The sequence below is a fragment of the Leguminivora glycinivorella genome, chromosome Z, assembly GCF_023078275.1.
Source record: "Leguminivora glycinivorella isolate SPB_JAAS2020 chromosome Z, LegGlyc_1.1, whole genome shotgun sequence".
NCBI lineage: Eukaryota > Metazoa > Arthropoda > Insecta > Lepidoptera > Tortricidae > Leguminivora > Leguminivora glycinivorella.
In genome coordinates, this window is record NC_062998.1 from 41,616,432 (window position 1) to 41,634,347 (window position 17,916).

The following is a 17,916-nucleotide window of genomic DNA, read 5'->3' on the forward strand; positions in this document are numbered from 1 at the left end:
GGCAGCCATTAGCTAGAACTGGAAGTACACCCGCCAACCTGACGTCAGAATGGCGGGTGTCATTAATTTCTTAAATATCTCTGGAGTTCAAAGAGCACATTGCTCGAATTTTGGCGCACATTTGGCACATTGCTAGCACTAACTCCTGACGTATACCACACCAGGATTGCTTGATGTACACCCGCCATTCTGACGCTCACCGATGAATTTGTAGTGCAAACTTTATTGGAGGTAGAAAATCCAATGTGGAAGCCAATCCCATTCCCAAAATTATTTTGGAACATAATTATGTTCCAAAATAATTTGAGTTGTTTTGTCATGTGTGCTCCTGTGTACAAATCGAAACGGATTGACGAAAATGCGTAAATATCGAGGTTTCAATGCGACGAAGGAGCAAGAGAACAATAGAAGTATAAGAAATCCACTGAAGGCTTATCACATTTTAAATAAAATTCCTGAGAACTTAGGTATTTCATCGCATTGATGATTACATATTTGATGTGATATCTGGTAAACCTCCAATATTTTCAAGTAAATGAAACAAGTTTTTGTAATGTATATTATAATTAAAAGTTATTATAGAGTTTGTTTTTATTTTACAATAAACCCTGTACCCTGTAAATGATATTTATAATACCTACAGTTAAGTAGCCTATGAAAATGACATGGCATAGCAGTGAACTCATCAACAATTTCAAAAGCCAATTATTTATTTATATTTTATTGCACATAAGTACAAATGGTGGAATAATGTCTTGAATCTCTAGAAAATGCCCAGATAGCACCAATTTCTTGCATTTATTATCGTCTCTGGTTGGAAAATGATTTCGTGAGTGATGGCACGAAACCCCGGTTTAGTCACCAGTTTGTTAATTTCTCACTGGAAACAACAATTTTAATATTACTGGCGATAATGTTATAACCACCATCATCCAAAATTGTCTAATATAGTAAAATAACACAGAATTTCATTAAATTTTTCACACTGTTTACTTATTTCTCGCTTGACAGCGGCGGCAATATTGTCCATAATGGTCACCTGTCACGTGGCGTTGTCGTCGTGCACGGTCCCAATAACAAGAGCTACTATTTCAAGTGTAATTTAGGTAGATAGATTATAAAGACATGGATATAATACCAAAAATCAGTTTCCAAAGCCATTACTCACGGTATAAACTTCCAACCCCAGACTACAGAAAGAGTCAATAAATTGGTGCTGGCAGGGCATATAAGGAATCTTGAAGAACATAGGAGTAATGGTACAAGTTCTTCGAGCTAGTGATATGGTATTCGCTAAACCTCCGTCCCGTTAATGCCATATAAAACAAATCTAAACGTAAGTATCTAGTCACGTCCGCGGCCGCAGAAATATCCGACACGGGCCTATTCCCAGGCTAGGCCTGAATCTTTAAGCATAATCTTTTACGGTAGGAAAAATACTAATAGCGTATTGAACAATATTAGGTAAACAAAGCTTTAAATATAATTTATTATAATGTTTTGTTTTGACATGTCACTTACGTTTTCTTTTCACCATTTAGTTCTTTGATCCAATTTCCAGTGTGCTCTAAGAAACGCATAGAACGTGCAACGACTATTTATGCCATTATTTTTACAATTAACAACGAAACAACATTGATGCCCCATATCAAACATTACACATTGTATTTTATGAGTTTTGATAGATGACAACCACAATCAGTGTCGATTTTGACCACCGCAAGCACTGCGATCGCTTTGCTTACCCCCTCCATGCACTTTGCACGAAGCCAATAGTCTACAATTACGCATACTTCGACTACATGTGGTCAGAAAATTTAATTTGTATTTAGTGTAATTAGTTTATACTTATTATATTAAAAACAGATATACAAGCTATGCAATACATCATGTTTTTATAGGATTTGCTATTTTATTACTTTATTTCGACTTTTCGAGCAGTGACCCAGTGGACATAGCTGTCCCTCACTTTTGTATGAAAAAAGTGTCTCTTCCACTGGGTCACATATAGATTAAGGGCCAGTTGCATCAACCACATTTGACAGACACATCATCGTCTCGCAACAGACTACTATGGAACTTCCCATACGATAAAATTTAACGAACGCTTTAACAGTGACAGACGGTTTGATGCAACCGGCCCTTAATTGTAAATGTTTTTTTTTTAATTATTCCCTTAATGTAAAATAAAAATAAGGATCTTTATTCACGATGGCCAGGTTAAAACTCACAAAAGTAGAGCTAATAATAAGTATGGGCAGTTCTTGCAAAAAGCAAGAAAAAGTTGATTCACCCATTTATTGTGGTGTAGGTGCACGCTTTAAAAAGGCTAAATCACTAACAATGTGAAAGAAGTCATGTCACAAGAATGAAATCTTTCTCAAAAGGTCGCGCTTTAACTTTGTCGTGACCGTGTATAAGTACAGTAATTTTCAAAGGAGCTGTTGAGCACACATAGAAAGTCTTATCTTGGCTTGAATAGTTAAATGAAAGTATTCACATAATACGTATTCATGACAGTGGAAACCTCAATGTAGAAAAAAAACAAATGTATTCATTTTGTTTCACAAACCTGTATTTGGGATTAAATGAAAGGGCATCATTATCTCTCCACAGAATAAGAAGCGGATCTAGCAAAAAAGCAGTACAAAAGTAGGGTATGCTTTAACTATGACATAATAAAATTATTATTAAAGATAGATCTGTTAACTAATAATACAATAAACTTAACTACATTACGTATGAAAATTTGACTTTCTGAGAAGTAAGTAAACATACAGAACGTGATAGAGTATACATATTGGCATGTAGAGTACATCAAAGGAGCTAAGATTTGTAGAAGATACTTATTTGACCGACTGTCTTGAATTTTACGCCCGCTCTATAGCCTGGTGGCAGTAATATATCACTACTTTGAAAAAATGTCGTATCTCACGCTGATCCTCAAAGTTAAAACGCAGTAAGTCTATATGCATTCCATACATACTTACTACAATTTTCTTTTCATTGACAGACGAAGATACAAGTTTTTTTTTAAAGTAGTGACGATATTACATAACGAAAACCGCAAAAATATCCGACACGATATTATTTGTAGAGCTATAAGAGCGTGTCGCATATTTTTGCGGCTTTCGAAGAATAACATCTTATTGCAGGCGTTGACTCGAGACAGATCAAGATCGAATGTGTAGGTGCAAACGGCTCTATTCTCGTCAGCTCATCACGCTCTTGTCTCGTCTCGCTGGACTAGATTGAGTTTCTCACAGAGTGTGTACAACTGTACAGCCAACGTTATATAGGGCGAACTACAAATAACGGACTTCCCTTCCAATAACTGGTCACCTTGTACTAAAAAAGAACATGGTTTACAGGTAAAGATAATTCATTTTTGGTATAGTACGGCCTGTTATTGGATTGGACGCTGGCCCGTTATCGACAATTTAAGCTAATTGCACTACTTGGTTTGTTATTACTTATTAAGAAAGAACGCGGACACCCGTCATGCTGAAGCTAAAGACTGTATCGTTAAGTATAAATACAACTTAATCCTGGCATCATAAACTATCCAGAGCTTTATAGATCAGTCAATGAATGCTCAAAAGGGGGTCTAGGTGGAATGGCCGAAAGCAGAAAGTTTCACTACGGGATGTTGTTAGGTATAGTTAGGAGACATACATACTAAAAGTACTCGGGCTTTGGACGTGAGCTCGGAGGGGAGGGGGAAGGGGGTCGGTGAAAAAGGTCCCATTTTTGGTTTTTGCTCATATTTCAAAAACTATGCGTCATACGAAATTTTGGTTTACTATACTGGACAAATGGTGAACTGTAAAAGGTAACACGTAACGAAAACTAGCATAAACGGAAGGGGTCAGTGTGGGGGCAGTTCAAACTGCAATTCATAAGTACGGTGAAGACTGTACTTTCAGTGACCGACAACGACCAGGGCAAAAACCAGGTCCATCCAACCCAAAACTGGACCAAAAGATAGTAAAGGCGTGGCATCTAATATATATCTATCTGTTCGAGACATCGCAAAAAAATTGAGAACGAGTATCGGAATGGTCCATCGTGCTACAAAGAGAAATAATTTAGTGATCCAAAAAATAGAATTAACTGAAAAGGAGCGATAAGCGCAATGCATCTGTCAAGAAACATGTCCGGAAGGTGTATGTACTACTCAATTTTGTCTAAAAATCACACCTGTGTTATAATATAATGGATGACGAAACTTACGTAAAACCGGACTACAAGTCTTTGCCAGGTCCCCAGTATTACACAGTTCGCGAAAGAACAGAGGCTTCCCAACCCTGAATTTTAAGTCAATTTGTGTCGAGAAATTTGGAAAAATAAATATGGTTTGGCAGGTCATTTGTGAATGTGGACCGAAATCGAGTGCATTTTTTACTACTTCACCTATTGACGCCGACATCTACAGGAAGGAGTGTCTCTAGAAGCGAGTGTTGCCTATGATAAAAAAGCACTACTGTTAAACTATATTTTGACCTGCCAGCGTCTTGCCATTATGCAGCGAAGGTACTAAAATGGTACAAAGACAATAACGTGCGTTTTGTGGCCAAAGAACTTAATCTGCCAAATTGTCCCGAACTTCGCCCCATCGAGCACTACTGGGCTATAATGAAAGCCAAATTGCGTAAAACAGCCCGCAGTGCCGATACAGAGCAGCAGTTTCGATCAGACTGGACCAAGGTGGCCTATACTTTTGGTCAAGCGGCTGCCGGATCTTTAATGAGCAACATGAGACAATAAGTCAGAAAACTGACCAGAAACTAATCAGTTTTATTTCGTTGTAACATAATTTTTGGTTTGTGTGTTATTTATCTACATAGGCAATTAGATATATTATGAAAAAAAATACAAAGTCGAAAAATATAGCAATTGGTTTTTATATATTTATACTTGGATGCTGATAAGCAATAATGTGTCAACCCACACGCCAACCATTTTGAGAAAATGGCGTCTAAAGATTTTTTCTCATTTTTTTGTGTTTCTCTTAAAAAAAAATTGTTTTTATATAGATTGTTGTGTTTTTCAGCTATAATACGTTCAGTAGTAGTGATTATTGTAGCTTAATTTCAAAACAAACTTCAATTTGACGAAATAATGCCCTTTTCTTTTATTGCGAATTGTTCGACGACGTCAAACTTTTTCAAGACTGTGTTATGATACTTAACCCACTTTTGCTAATTGTTTAAAAATATCTATGAGTCTTAAATAAACATGTTAAAGCACATAAATTGTTGTTGTAAAATACTCTACCTATGCATATTTTTAACTTTATAAGTGTTAAGTAACATATCAGTCATGGTTCACTTATGTTATTAGGTATGTAGGAATCAATACATTTTTTATTAATCAAACCTTTTAATGATTGTTCTACTCCCGAACTGTTATTCGTCATTTACAGGATTGTGCGTATCGAAAAAACTGAAAACGCATTGTTTGGTTCTGTAATCATGGCAACGCATTGCATTAACGATACTGCGTGCGTGCGCGGGAAGGCTTTGGGCAGCTGAGCTGACAGTGCAAACCTTTGCAATACAGGAAACAGTGTGAATTTCGCGAGAATTATTTAAAAAAAAACTATTGAAAACTAAGTGCATGGTCGTTGTAAAAGTATTGTATGCAATGGTGTTTAACTGACTCCAAAATACTCGTGGAAAGTACGCCACTCATATTTCTTGACCTCCTTTAAACCCCTGTTGAATAAAATACTATAAATTAACTATTAGAGTAATGATCATTTCTAGACACATATTTAAATTATCTGTACTTTTTCAACAAAAAATCGTTACAAAAACCAAAAAGTCATCTTTAAAAAAAAATAAACTACTTATCTAAAATATACAACAAAATATTTTTTTACGCTAAGAAATAGACTAAGTCATTTAAATTATGAATAACTCATGACTTGTACAAGAACAAAACATAAAATATCTTTAACAAAATAATAAACTACCATTCAGTAAGTATTCAAAAATCAAACAATATTTTTATGCATACATTAACACGTCTTAATGTAATTAGTAATTATAAAAAAATAGTAGCTTATATTAGATTTTTATATAAACACGTACTACTTGTAAAAAATGTTTGCAAATTATAATAACGAATATGTATATTCATGACTTAAAATGTTCAATTTCGTACTGAATTTACCATTCATGTGCAAAAATATACTAATGGACTAAGTCATAACTTATTCAAACATAAATTAATATGAACAGTTATATTTTACAATAGAGTGTCATGGTACTTACACCAAAAACGAACAATTTATGACCCGAATATAATTTAACAATAATGACTTATGTTTTATAACACGGGTCGTAGCATAAAACAACGAATAAAATATCATTTTGCAATAATCATTCAAGTCTCATAGTGGGTAACTATGTCATTTTTTGCGTTTTGCAAGAATGAGTCAACGGTAACGGTACAGTCTTTAGACTGAATTGTATAAGCATATGATCTCTTGCGCTAACTTTGTCTGTCACTTATAAGCAGGGCCCGTAACTTTCATATCGATGACATCAATTTGACGTCACGCTGCATATAGGATTGATTCAAATAGTTTTACTGTAATAATTAATCATTATTAATTAAATCATGTACAAATAACTTCAAAAGTTAGCTATTCATACGTGGAATGTACATATTATACATATAATACCTACTCGATATGTGAAACGAAAAGGAAACAATTTGTTTTGTTTTTACAATTTATTGAAATAAATGGTAACAAAAGTATTTAATAAAATGTATGTATAAACATATAAACAAATAAATTAATTTACTTTTCACGTATCAAGTACGTTTTAATTATTTCACGTATGAATAAATTAGTTTTGAAGTCGTGATTTAAAACGATTTATGAATAATGATTAATTATTAAATAAACCTCTTGAATCATATTATATGCCTGACGTCAAATTTATTGCATCGGCATGAAAGTTACGGGCCCTGGTTATAAGTCTTATATTATAACAGTTATAAGTGTAATAACAAACCAATAAAATGGAATACTTTTACAATTGAACCAATCAACGGTTTATCTTCGAATTCACGAACTGTACATTTGCCTAAAATGGGCAAAGAACAACTTTACCTCTTGGATTGTTGATCAGAACTATAATATGTATGGTGGCTTCAGTTATACCATTTTCACCGAATCTATGCGGAAAGAGAAGAGTCGTATACGATATGTAAGCATTGACATCCAATAATCTAAAGTTTAAACTTGTATATATAAACTAACTGTTGACGTGTAATGTATCTGTGCATTTACGAAATAAATGGATATGAATATGAATACATTCCGACTATTCTCTTTCCACACATATTCTTTCCATCCATTTCTTTATAAATTTAGGCTTGTTCATTTACTGTATTTAACATCCATACCTATGTTATGTTACATTTAGGCCTGCCTGAGGTTTATTTCTTTTAACTGCGCATGGATGCTTCCAGCTGGTTTAATAATTCTAGTTTTATATAAACAGGTTACATTATTTCCAAAAATATTCACGAAATTGAACTCATCGATCAAACCGAACTGTCCCTGTAGCTTGACGCTATAATAGTATAGTGACACGTGACCAAAAACACATATTTACGAAGAGTGCTTTTAGTAAATCCTAAAAGACGAGAAGGATTTTAAAACTTTTACGTTAAAATCTTCAGCATAGTGATATAGCATAGTGATAGCATACTTCGGAAAGAAAAGCCCTTTTTCGAATAGGTGTTGTAAATAAAATAATACTAAGCCTGTATCTGATTATTGACACGTGTTTTTCGGTCATTTAAATGTACTTAAAATATAAATTAGGTATCAAATCATATAGAAGATACTATTATTTTACACATCAAGCTACGACGTTAGTTTTATTAATTTTAATAAACGGTTTTCACGCCACAAACAAGGTAATACAATATATACCGATCGAGATCCAATAAGACATTGATGTTAATAATCATAATATTCATAATCATTGTCATATACAGTAGAACCCGCTTAAAACGATTCTGAGGGGACCCAGCCAAAAAAGCGTATAATACGGGAAATCGTATTAAACGTGAAAAAATTGTGTTTCATCGTAAACTTTTAATATGGTTACTTTTTCTTGGAGCGATAATGCTTTTCTTCTTATTTTGACATCACTGAACCAAAGATGGGACAAAGAATTCCCAAGAAGAAACCCAACACCGCAGCAGTGATAATGAGCGAAGTGTATGTATGTAGGTACGAACTATCGCACTAACCGCTGAGTTAAGACGACAAATTAGAAATTTATCTTTACGGGTGTCGGTGTCGCCAGAATGGCGTAATTAGTACAGTACAATTAGTTCCGATTTTTGTCACCCGCATAAATAAAGTAGTAAAGTAATCCAAGGTGGGTGGTTTTAGATGGTGTATTAAGCGGGGACGCGAGTCGTATTAACCGTGAAAAAATGTCTGAAAACAAGTCTCAAATTGTAGGGACCGGCGTAAAATGGCGTAATATGCGGAAAATCGTATTAAACGTGATCGTTTTAACCGGGTTTTACTGTACATAAAATGCTAATAATCTTGGTTAAGTGGCACAGATGTGTGATTGGTTATCTTTCCTGGCGGGTGTTTCTGCTATGACACCGTCAAATATTACAACTTTTTCCATTTAACATAGCTTCCCCTTTCTCAAGCAGAATAAATCACAAGGAATCCAATACACGTCCACAGATAATATAGCAATATCGAATAGTTAGCATATCTGTACTTCCGTAACTATTTTTATTAGTAATTTTTACGTTCAGTTATTTACTGAATTGTGTCGCGATTTGCAAATCTATGTTGAAAGGGCAAAGTTGTAAAGTCGTACGGTACTAATAAAAATATATATCGCCACTGCTGAAAGCAGACTAGATTCATTTATACATATTTAGCTACACTACCATGTTAAAACATTTACTGTTCCTGTTTTTTTTATTTCTAACTAATGACTTGTACAAAACATAAATTTGTACATGCAGCCTTTTATAAGTCCTTAGCAATTCCTGGAATATAATGTGTTTCGATTGTATCGTGTTTGTTCCAGTTCAGAAAAAAATGCTTATAACCCGTTGCGGTTGAAATTTATTTTACTCATGCCGAAATTTATAAAAGACAGGCGTACAAAAGTTACCAACAGTATAAATAGTTTTGCAATAAGCATCATACAATCGTTTGTTCAACAGAGGTGTGACTTACACCATCACGCCACGTCAGATCTACGCAAGTTACGCAGGACATGTGGACCGATTGCGGATACCTGAACCTGATATAGGGTCAGTTGGTAAGAGCTTGGACTAATGGAACAATTTAGTATCCGTGTGTCATTCGAAGCTAATCGAATGACACACGGATATTTTCAATCACTAGATTGTTCCATGGCAGCGATTTTGACAGCCCAAGTGCAAATGGTATTTCCAACATTAAAGATGACGTTTACTTAACCCTTGCACAAGCCGATCTATCAAAATTATTGCCAAATTAGCAACTGTCTGCCTTTATTACATTAACTAATGACATGGTGTATCTTGACAGTGCTGACTTGGATGCGATACCTTACCGCAGATTATTTTCAAGTAGATTATTTTCGAGCTAGTAAGCTATGAGCTGTTGACAATAAAAACGAACAAAAGATAAGCACTTTTGATACCTCAACGCTGGGCGAGTAACTATAAACATCGCCGTGTCTCTTTTATTTACACGGGAGTGATTATCTTTGTTCGTTTTTATAGCCGATAGCTTATAGTTTACTAGCATGCGGTGGGACCAGTACCTCAATAACCAACGGTCCACTTGACACTGTCCTAGAGAATTTATACATAATTATATATCCCTGTCTTTAATTTCCTAGCGAATTCGAAAGAAAACGAAAGTTTTTCGTTAAAAACTTAGCTAAATTACCTATAAATCTTTTTGATTTTTATATGCTATCTAACATTGTCTGATATAAATTATAATAATAATTAAAACATTACTTATTAAAAAGAGAAAACTGACAGTCTAGGGCGTGTATTTCTCGAATTACTGACATTAACGCGATACTTGTACTTACGTCGTTACCATTACCACAAGTATTTTTTCTAAAACATAATATTTAAGTAGCTGTCAATTAACTCTTCCTGATTCTGGATAAAACATTGTATATATAATTGGAACATCGAAATCAATTACGTCTTAATTAAGTGATAGCGGAGTTACAAAAGTTTTGTGTACAACTGAATTAAATTAATACTTCAAAACGAATGAGGTATAAAGATGAATAAGAGTTGCGATTTACAGCGTATATTATGTTACATATATAGGTGGGAAAGCCAACAGATACCTGTCGGCCTAGTAAACTTGCCAATCGCTTGCCAAACGATACCCATCTGTTAATATCGCAATCGGACTAAGAGTGATAGAGAGACACGATGTATTTCGATGTCGTAGAGAAAGCGATTGTCAACTTGACTAGACCGTCAGGATATCTGTAGGCACGGAAGAAAGGTTCTCAACATTCATACGATATTTTAATCGTAATCTGCTGCTGACTGTTATTTGATTCGGTAACGGCTTTCGGCATGCTTGGGCTACTTGGAGAGAGCTATGTAAATTCTGCTAACCCGAAAGCCATTGCGGTGCTGTAAGTCGACGATGCTTGCTTCACTTCACCAGTGCACGGTTTCAACTACATTAAATATGTAAGGCAACCAGCGCAACCAGTAAGGCGATTTGTAATTTAAGTTTGAACTTCTCGGCGACTATTTTCTTATCTTTGGCTAAATACCAAGACATTGGTGTTTGTCATATAAATAATTTAATAATACTTACTAAATTATAATACATGATTGGAACTTTTAATTATTTAATCTATACCCTACACTATACAAAGACCGCGAGGCATTGATGACCCCCAAACCCTTAGCACCATTATTTTTAAACAAATACACTTGCAGTCAAGATCACCGGCACCAAAGCAAGCGTGGAATATATTTATTTTTGTACAAAATGGCCTTGTATAGAAAACAATCTTTAATCTCATCTGTTTGCGTGTTTTGGAGATAACAAAATAGTAAGGTAGAAGTATTAGTGCTCGACGCTGCACTAGTATTCGACAGGAGCACTTAACACCAAAGTGACAAGGTTTAAATTCGAATATAGAAACATATTCGATGTTCAAATTTAGCCTTCGTGACCTTGAGATAAAGTGCCCATCGAATATTAATACTTTTATAAGGTAAAAGTCCCAGTGCGTGACAGTGACCCAGAAGAAGCAACTTTAAGTCCTAAGTCACTGTCAATAAATGTGACAGAAGGGTGTCATCTACTGGGCATTAGCGTGTCGAGCACTGGTAATATTAGCTTATTTGTGCCAATCCCCATTATTTATTTATTTTTTTAATTCATCACAAAGGTAAGCACCATAACAAAGTTTTCATCTAAAGTATCAACTGAAATTTAAATATGGATGCCACATTTTTCCAGGGTATAGCCGGGTACACACGAACTATTTTGAACACCTGACTGAGGACCGCCATCTTGCCGAGCAAATTGGCTCCGGTGAGTCAAACGTGCGCGCACGAGCACGGACAAGCGTTAGGGCCTATTTAGACGGTACGAGAACTCGCATACGAGTTTTATTACATTGCGGTATTTGATGGCTGTGCAAACTTGTATGTAACTTTAACAGCCCGCAATGTAATTAAAATCGCGTGCGAGTTCGCACTCAATCCTAATCAACTATTGATATCTGCGCGAAGCCTATTAATGTTTTGTCGTCAAATTGTTCATTAGGTACGGCTGAATTCTGAAAAGAAAAGATAAAAATATATCAGATAATGATTTGACAAGTGAAATGCACGATAAAATAAATAAATAAATAAATATTTGTCCACAATATTCCTTACACAGATCAACTTAGCCCCAAACTAAGCAAAGCTTGTACTATGGGTGCTAAGCGACGATATACATACTTAAATAGATAAATACATACTTATATACATAGAAAACATCCATGACTCAGGAACAAATATCTGTGATCATCACACAAATAAATGCCCTTACCAGGATTCGAACCCAGGACCGCGGCTCAGCAGGCAGGCTCACTACCAACTGAGCCAGACCGGTCGTCAATGAGTTCCAACATGCTTGAAATATTTTATTTGGTCTTGGCAAAAGATTTACGAATTCTTATATTGTAATGCAATGTCGATGAACTGGTTCAATAAAGGCCGAAATTATCTAACACAATCTTGTGTGTTTCAAGTATTTTTGCAGCATTCGAACTGTAACATATTATTACAGGACTGTACAACTTACTACAATATATGTATATAGGGGTCGCTCTGGCCAATATAAACAAATTAACGATACTAACTTATATTCTGACCAAATACTTGGCTATAACCGACAATTTTCTCTTTACTATTCCGACTAAGAATAGATAGGCACTTACCAGATGGAATGTGACCGTCTTGGGCGCGGCGGGTGCTATCGGCGCTTGCGAGTCCGGCAGGCTCTCCAGTCGCGAGGGTCCAACAGCCCGCCGAGTCTTTGCCTATTATCAACAGCCCGCCGAGTCTTCGCCTATAGCCTTGTCATAGAGACTCACCAGATGGAATGTGACCGTCTTGGGAGCGGCGAGTGCCAGCGGCGCCTGCGACTCCAGCAGGCTCTCCAGGTGCGTGGAGATGGGCACAGAGTCGCGCGGGTCCACCAGCCCGGCGCCGATCAGCTCGGCCGCGATGCCCTCCGCGGAGTCCTTGCCCATCACGAACTCGAACCGGATGTCGTTCAGCTCGCGACGGGAATTTCTGCGCGTTTCAAATAAACAATAGGTGGTGCGGTCCAATGAGGGTATTCTGAATAGTTGTTTACGCAAGGCGGCGATATACTAAGGCGTCAGGTCTTTCTGACGGCAAACTCAACATTCAAGCATATTAAATCGAAATTTTTTAATTGATTGGTGGAATTTGAATTTTGTTGTCAGATAAACCTCTGTCTTTTTATAGTTCCTGTGACTAGCGAACACCGATTCAAAACTCGTAAACAAATTTCAAACAAAAAGTACGCGAATCATGGGTAAAAACGATGCGACATATCTAAAAGCAAGTTTAAGCGTATTGGATTGGTTTTCGGCATACAGCCAAAATATTAAATTTAAAACAAGACGAATGATATGTCGTATAATCATATATCAATATTATTATCATCTGTCATTTAAAATGCTTTGAAGTACAACATACGCTTGTATACAAAAGAAAGTGCCAAGGGAATAGTGTTGCTAACTGTACATAAATTAAAGTTACCTGAGCCTCAAAACCAGGTTGATAGTGGGTGGTTCCTCACTAGCGGTCGTGGCCGTGTCGGTGGTAGCCGCTTTAGTCGTTGGCTCCTGCAAGTGATACAATATAATAAATAACTACTTATTAGCTTTTAATAAACTATTTAATAGATAATGATAACTATCTGGGGCTGTACATTTCAATCGCCTTAATTTCCAAAAGCCACTTGTAAAAGGCATGAGAAGTATTTTAGGTAAATTGGCGTCAATTTGAGTGTTGCTACATAAATATTCTATCTATATCTGTCGCAACCAATATTGATCATAATATGTAAGTTCTTCCGTTTCGCTTTTGAATAGAAATAGAAATGAAGTGTCACGTGGATCATTATGGCGGAGTCAAAAGTCAAATACAGTTATTCTCCTCCACTGGAATCACACGGTTGCAGCCGGTTCATGGGCCGCGGATCCGGCGCGAGCGACGACTCGTCCTGACTCACGCGGGTCCCGTTCCCATAGGACACTGACTGAGGACCGGTTGGATCAAACCGGCTGTCACCGTTAAAACGTTCGTTAAATTTCGTGGGAAGTTCCATAAACGTCTGCTGCTTGACGATGATGTGTCTGTCAAATGTGGTTGGCCCTAATCTTCACCTCCTCAGAGTCACTTAATGGGCCGCGGATCCGGCGTGGGCGACGACTCGTTCTAATTCACGCGGGTCCCGATTATAACTCTTACCTCCTCAGAATCGCTGCTGCTAGAGTCAGCCGGCTGCAGCCGGTTCATCGGCGGTCCGGCGTGGGCGACGACTCGTGAGGCGCCGCCTCGTCCACCTTCAGATGTGTCACTAGTAACCTACAGCACACAGACTAAACCTCACCTCCTCAGAGTCGCTGCCGCTAGAATCAGCCGGTTGAAGCCGGTTCATGAGCCGCGGATCCGGCGTGGGCGACGACTCGTTCTAACTCACGCGGGTCCCGCTCCTATAGGACACGGACTAACTCTCACCTCCTCAGAGTCGCTGCCGCTAGAGTCAGCCGGCTGCAGCCGGTTCATAGGCCGGCGGTCCGGCGTGGGCGACGACTCGTCCTAACTCACGCGGGTCCCGCTCCTATAGGACACGGACTAACTCTCACCTCCTCAGAGTCGCTGCCGCTAGAGTCAGCCGGCTGCAGCCGGTTCATAGGCCGGCGGTCCGGCGTGGGCGACGACTCGTCCTAACTCACGCGGGTCCCGCTCCTATAGGACACGGACTAACTCTCACCTCCTCAGAGTCGCTGCCGCTAGAGTCAGCCGGCTGCAGCCGGTTCATAGGCCGGCGGTCCGGCGTGGGCGACGACTCGTCCTAACTCACGCGGGTCCCGTTCCTATAGGACACGGACTAACTCTCACCTCCTCAGAGTCGCTGCCGCTAGAGTCAGCCGGCTGCAGCCGGTTCATAGGCCGGCGGTCCGGCGTGGGCGACGACTCGTCCTAACTCACGCGGGTCCCGCTCCTATAGGACACGGACTAACTCTCACCTCCTCAGAGTAGCTGCCGCTAGAGTCAGCCGGTTGAAGCCGGTTCATGAGCCGCGGATCCGGCGTGGGCGACGACTCGTTCTAACTCACGCGGGTCCCGCTCCTATAGGACACGGACTAACTCTCACCTCCTCAGAGTCGCTGCCGCTAGAGTCAGCCGGCTGCAGCCGGTTCATAGGCCGGCGGTCCGGCGTGGGCGACGACTCGTCCTAACTCACGCGGGTCCCGCTCCTATAGGACACGGACTAACTCTCACCTCCTCAGAGTCGCTGCCGCTAGAGTCAGCCGGTTGAAGCCGGTTCATGAGCCGCGGATCCGGCGTGGGCGACGACTCGTCCTAACTCACGCGGGTCCCGCTCCTATAGGACACGGACTAACTCTCACCTCCTCAGAGTCGCTGCCGCTAGAGTCAGCCGGCTGCGGCTGCAACCGGTTCATAGGCCGGCGGTCCGGCGTGGGCGACGACTCGTCCTAACTCACGCGGGTCCCGCTCCTATAGGACACGGACTAACTCTCACCTCCTCAGAGTCGCTGCCGCTGGAGTCAGCCGGCTGCAGCCGGTTCATAGGCCGGCGGTCCGGCGTGGGCGACGACTCGTCCTAACTCACGCGGGTCCCGCTCCTATAGGACACGGACTAACTCTCACCTCCTCAGAGTCGCTGCCGCTGGAGTCAGCCGGCTGCAGCCGGTTCATAGGCCGGCGGTCCGGCGTGGGCGACGACTCGTCCTAACTCACGCGGGTCCCGCTCCTATAGGACACGGACTAACTCTCACCTCCTCAGAGTCGCTGCCGCTAGAGTCAGCCGGCTGCAGCCGGTTCATAGGCCGGCGGTCCGGCGTGGGCGACGACTCGTCCTAACTCACGCGGGTCCCGCTCCTATAGGACACGGACTAACTCTCACCTCCTCAGAGTCGCTGCCGCTGGAGTCAGCCGGCTGCAGCCGGTTCATAGGCCGGCGGTCCGGCGTGGGCGACGACTCGTCCTAACTCACGCGGGTCCCGCTCCTATAGGACACGGACTAACTCTCACCTCCTCAGAGTCGCTGCCGCTGGAGTCAGCCGGCTGCAGCCGGTTCATAGGCCGGCGGTCCGGCGTGGGCGACGACTCGTCGTCCGACTCGTGAGGCTCCGCCTCGTCCTCCTCCTCGCTCCACACCCACTCGCCGGTGACGGTGCGGTGTAACCGCCCCGACGTCCCCGGCTGCCGTTTGCTGGCCTGCAAGGTTGAAGCCACAGATGTAGGAAGGAAGGAAGGAAATCGGGCATGCCGGGCTATTTGTATTGAATACGCATGTCGCAAGTTCTTGAACCCACACACGTTTGTAGATGGATGCTTCTATTGGGCTATCGCGCAATACATGCGCATCATTTCCGTGCCTAACTACATGCGAACGAACAGCGAGTTGTGTCACCACGCACGCACACAACGACAACTATATGTTCAATGAGCTAACAATTGCGATTTTCCCACCGACGGCTTGTTCGCTCTCTAGTATTATATGCTCTGAGATTGAGGATGACCGAGGATTGAGACATATTTTCAATCACGGAAAATGGTCAGAAAGCCATATTATTACAGTGATCCTGGTTTTAACAGCAAATCCTTAAAGTACTTGTCTATGTATTTAAAGTATAAAAAATAACAATAAATACTAATGTATTTTTTTTGGGTGATAAAACTTATTTTTCAAATAAAACACATGCAGATTTCATTACTGTATTTGATATCATACAAGTTAACATTCCCTCCCACACTACTATGCACATCATAATTGTTAGTCCGCTCCGCGCGCGACTTGGCGTTGTACCACGCCAACCGGCTGGGACACACCCTCCTCAAATGTCCCCCTGGTAGCAGTTGCCACAAATAAGATTTTTGAGCCAGAGCTCTTCGACTTTGCTCTCGTTAGACGGTAAGGGCACTGTACGGTTAGTTTCTTCGCTTTTGCCTTTCAAATTTTCTAACGCCGGAGGCTGCTCTTCGTGCAATATTGACGGCGCTTGCAAAATTTAGCACTTCTTCGGCGTATAACCGGCGCCAGATAGCGTCACTACGCAAGCCGAAAATGCGAAGCGAGTTTCCGTAATTCCCGTACGTATTTATTTATTTATTATTAGCGATAAGCATCGGCAACCACATTTCTTCTTTGATATTGTTTACCTTGAAAAATATCTCCAAACGTTCAATGTATAGGGATAGGGTCCAGTTTCCAGTGGTTACCGAAAATTCACCAATATTTCCATAAGTCATTTTATTGAATTTAATATTGAGGTAAAAATATGTAATAATAGGCTAGTTTCCTACACTTAAAATAAAATATTTTATGCAGTGCACGAAATAAAGCACCACAAAATTAGAAGAAATATGTTGGACAGTAGTTATGTCTGAACATAATTTCTATTTAATAAGTCAAAGAGAAAGATATAAAGTAAATGAATTGACCGTGACGTCACTCCTCAGTATTTCATAGTGATTCCATATTAGTAAATCGTTTTGACAGTTCTTAAAACGAAGCTGATTTGACTAGTGGGAAACTAGCCTAATATGATTTTGATTTTATGTAAGGATTAAGGCAGTGGTCCCACTGCGAGATAGTAAGCTATGAGCTATCGGTTATAAAAACGAACAAAAGATAAGCACTCCCGTGCAAATAAAAGAGACGCGGCGATATTGATAGCTCACCGCTGGGCGAGAGTAGTTTACTAGCTCGCGGTAGAACCAGTGCCTAAACGTCTTAAGCCTAAGTTGTACAGAGTCGAAATGAGGAAGTGCAAATCTGAAATGGCAACAGAGGCCAAAGGGCATGTTATTATATGTATTCTTTAGTAAAAATGCACATATTTCATACGACTCATTCTCTAATCAGTAATCAGATAAGAAAAGTTTAACAAAAGGCACAAAATAAATATTTATAATCTAATAATGTCTTGTTTTATTATTTATACGACGGCGTGTAATTAGAGCTGTGGGGTGAAAAGGCAGTATGGATGCCAGATTGTTGTACTTTTCTGATCACCGGTGGGTAATTCCTACGTCCAGTAAGTGATACCATAGTACAGTTATTGTGTTTCGGGTCAGTTCTTTAAA

The 17,916-nt window shown here is 39.7% G+C and overlaps 1 protein-coding gene across 1 annotated transcript in view; it reads right to left on the reverse strand.

Annotated features, from left to right (window-relative positions):
- Positions 1–11,756: 11,756 nt before the first annotated feature.
- Positions 11,757–17,916, reverse strand: part of LOC125241579 (serine/threonine-protein kinase OSR1-like) — a 35,385-nt gene continuing 29,225 nt past the window's right edge. Inside the window, exons 11-14 of the mRNA XM_048150127.1 lie at positions 15,859–16,044; positions 13,333–13,418; positions 12,636–12,837; positions 11,757–11,831 (exon numbers count right to left, since the gene is read on the reverse strand). Coding sequence (XP_048006084.1) covers positions 11,757–11,831; positions 12,636–12,837; positions 13,333–13,418; positions 15,859–16,044 — 549 coding nt within the window. The remainder of the gene's footprint in view (positions 11,832–12,635; positions 12,838–13,332; positions 13,419–15,858; positions 16,045–17,916) is intronic.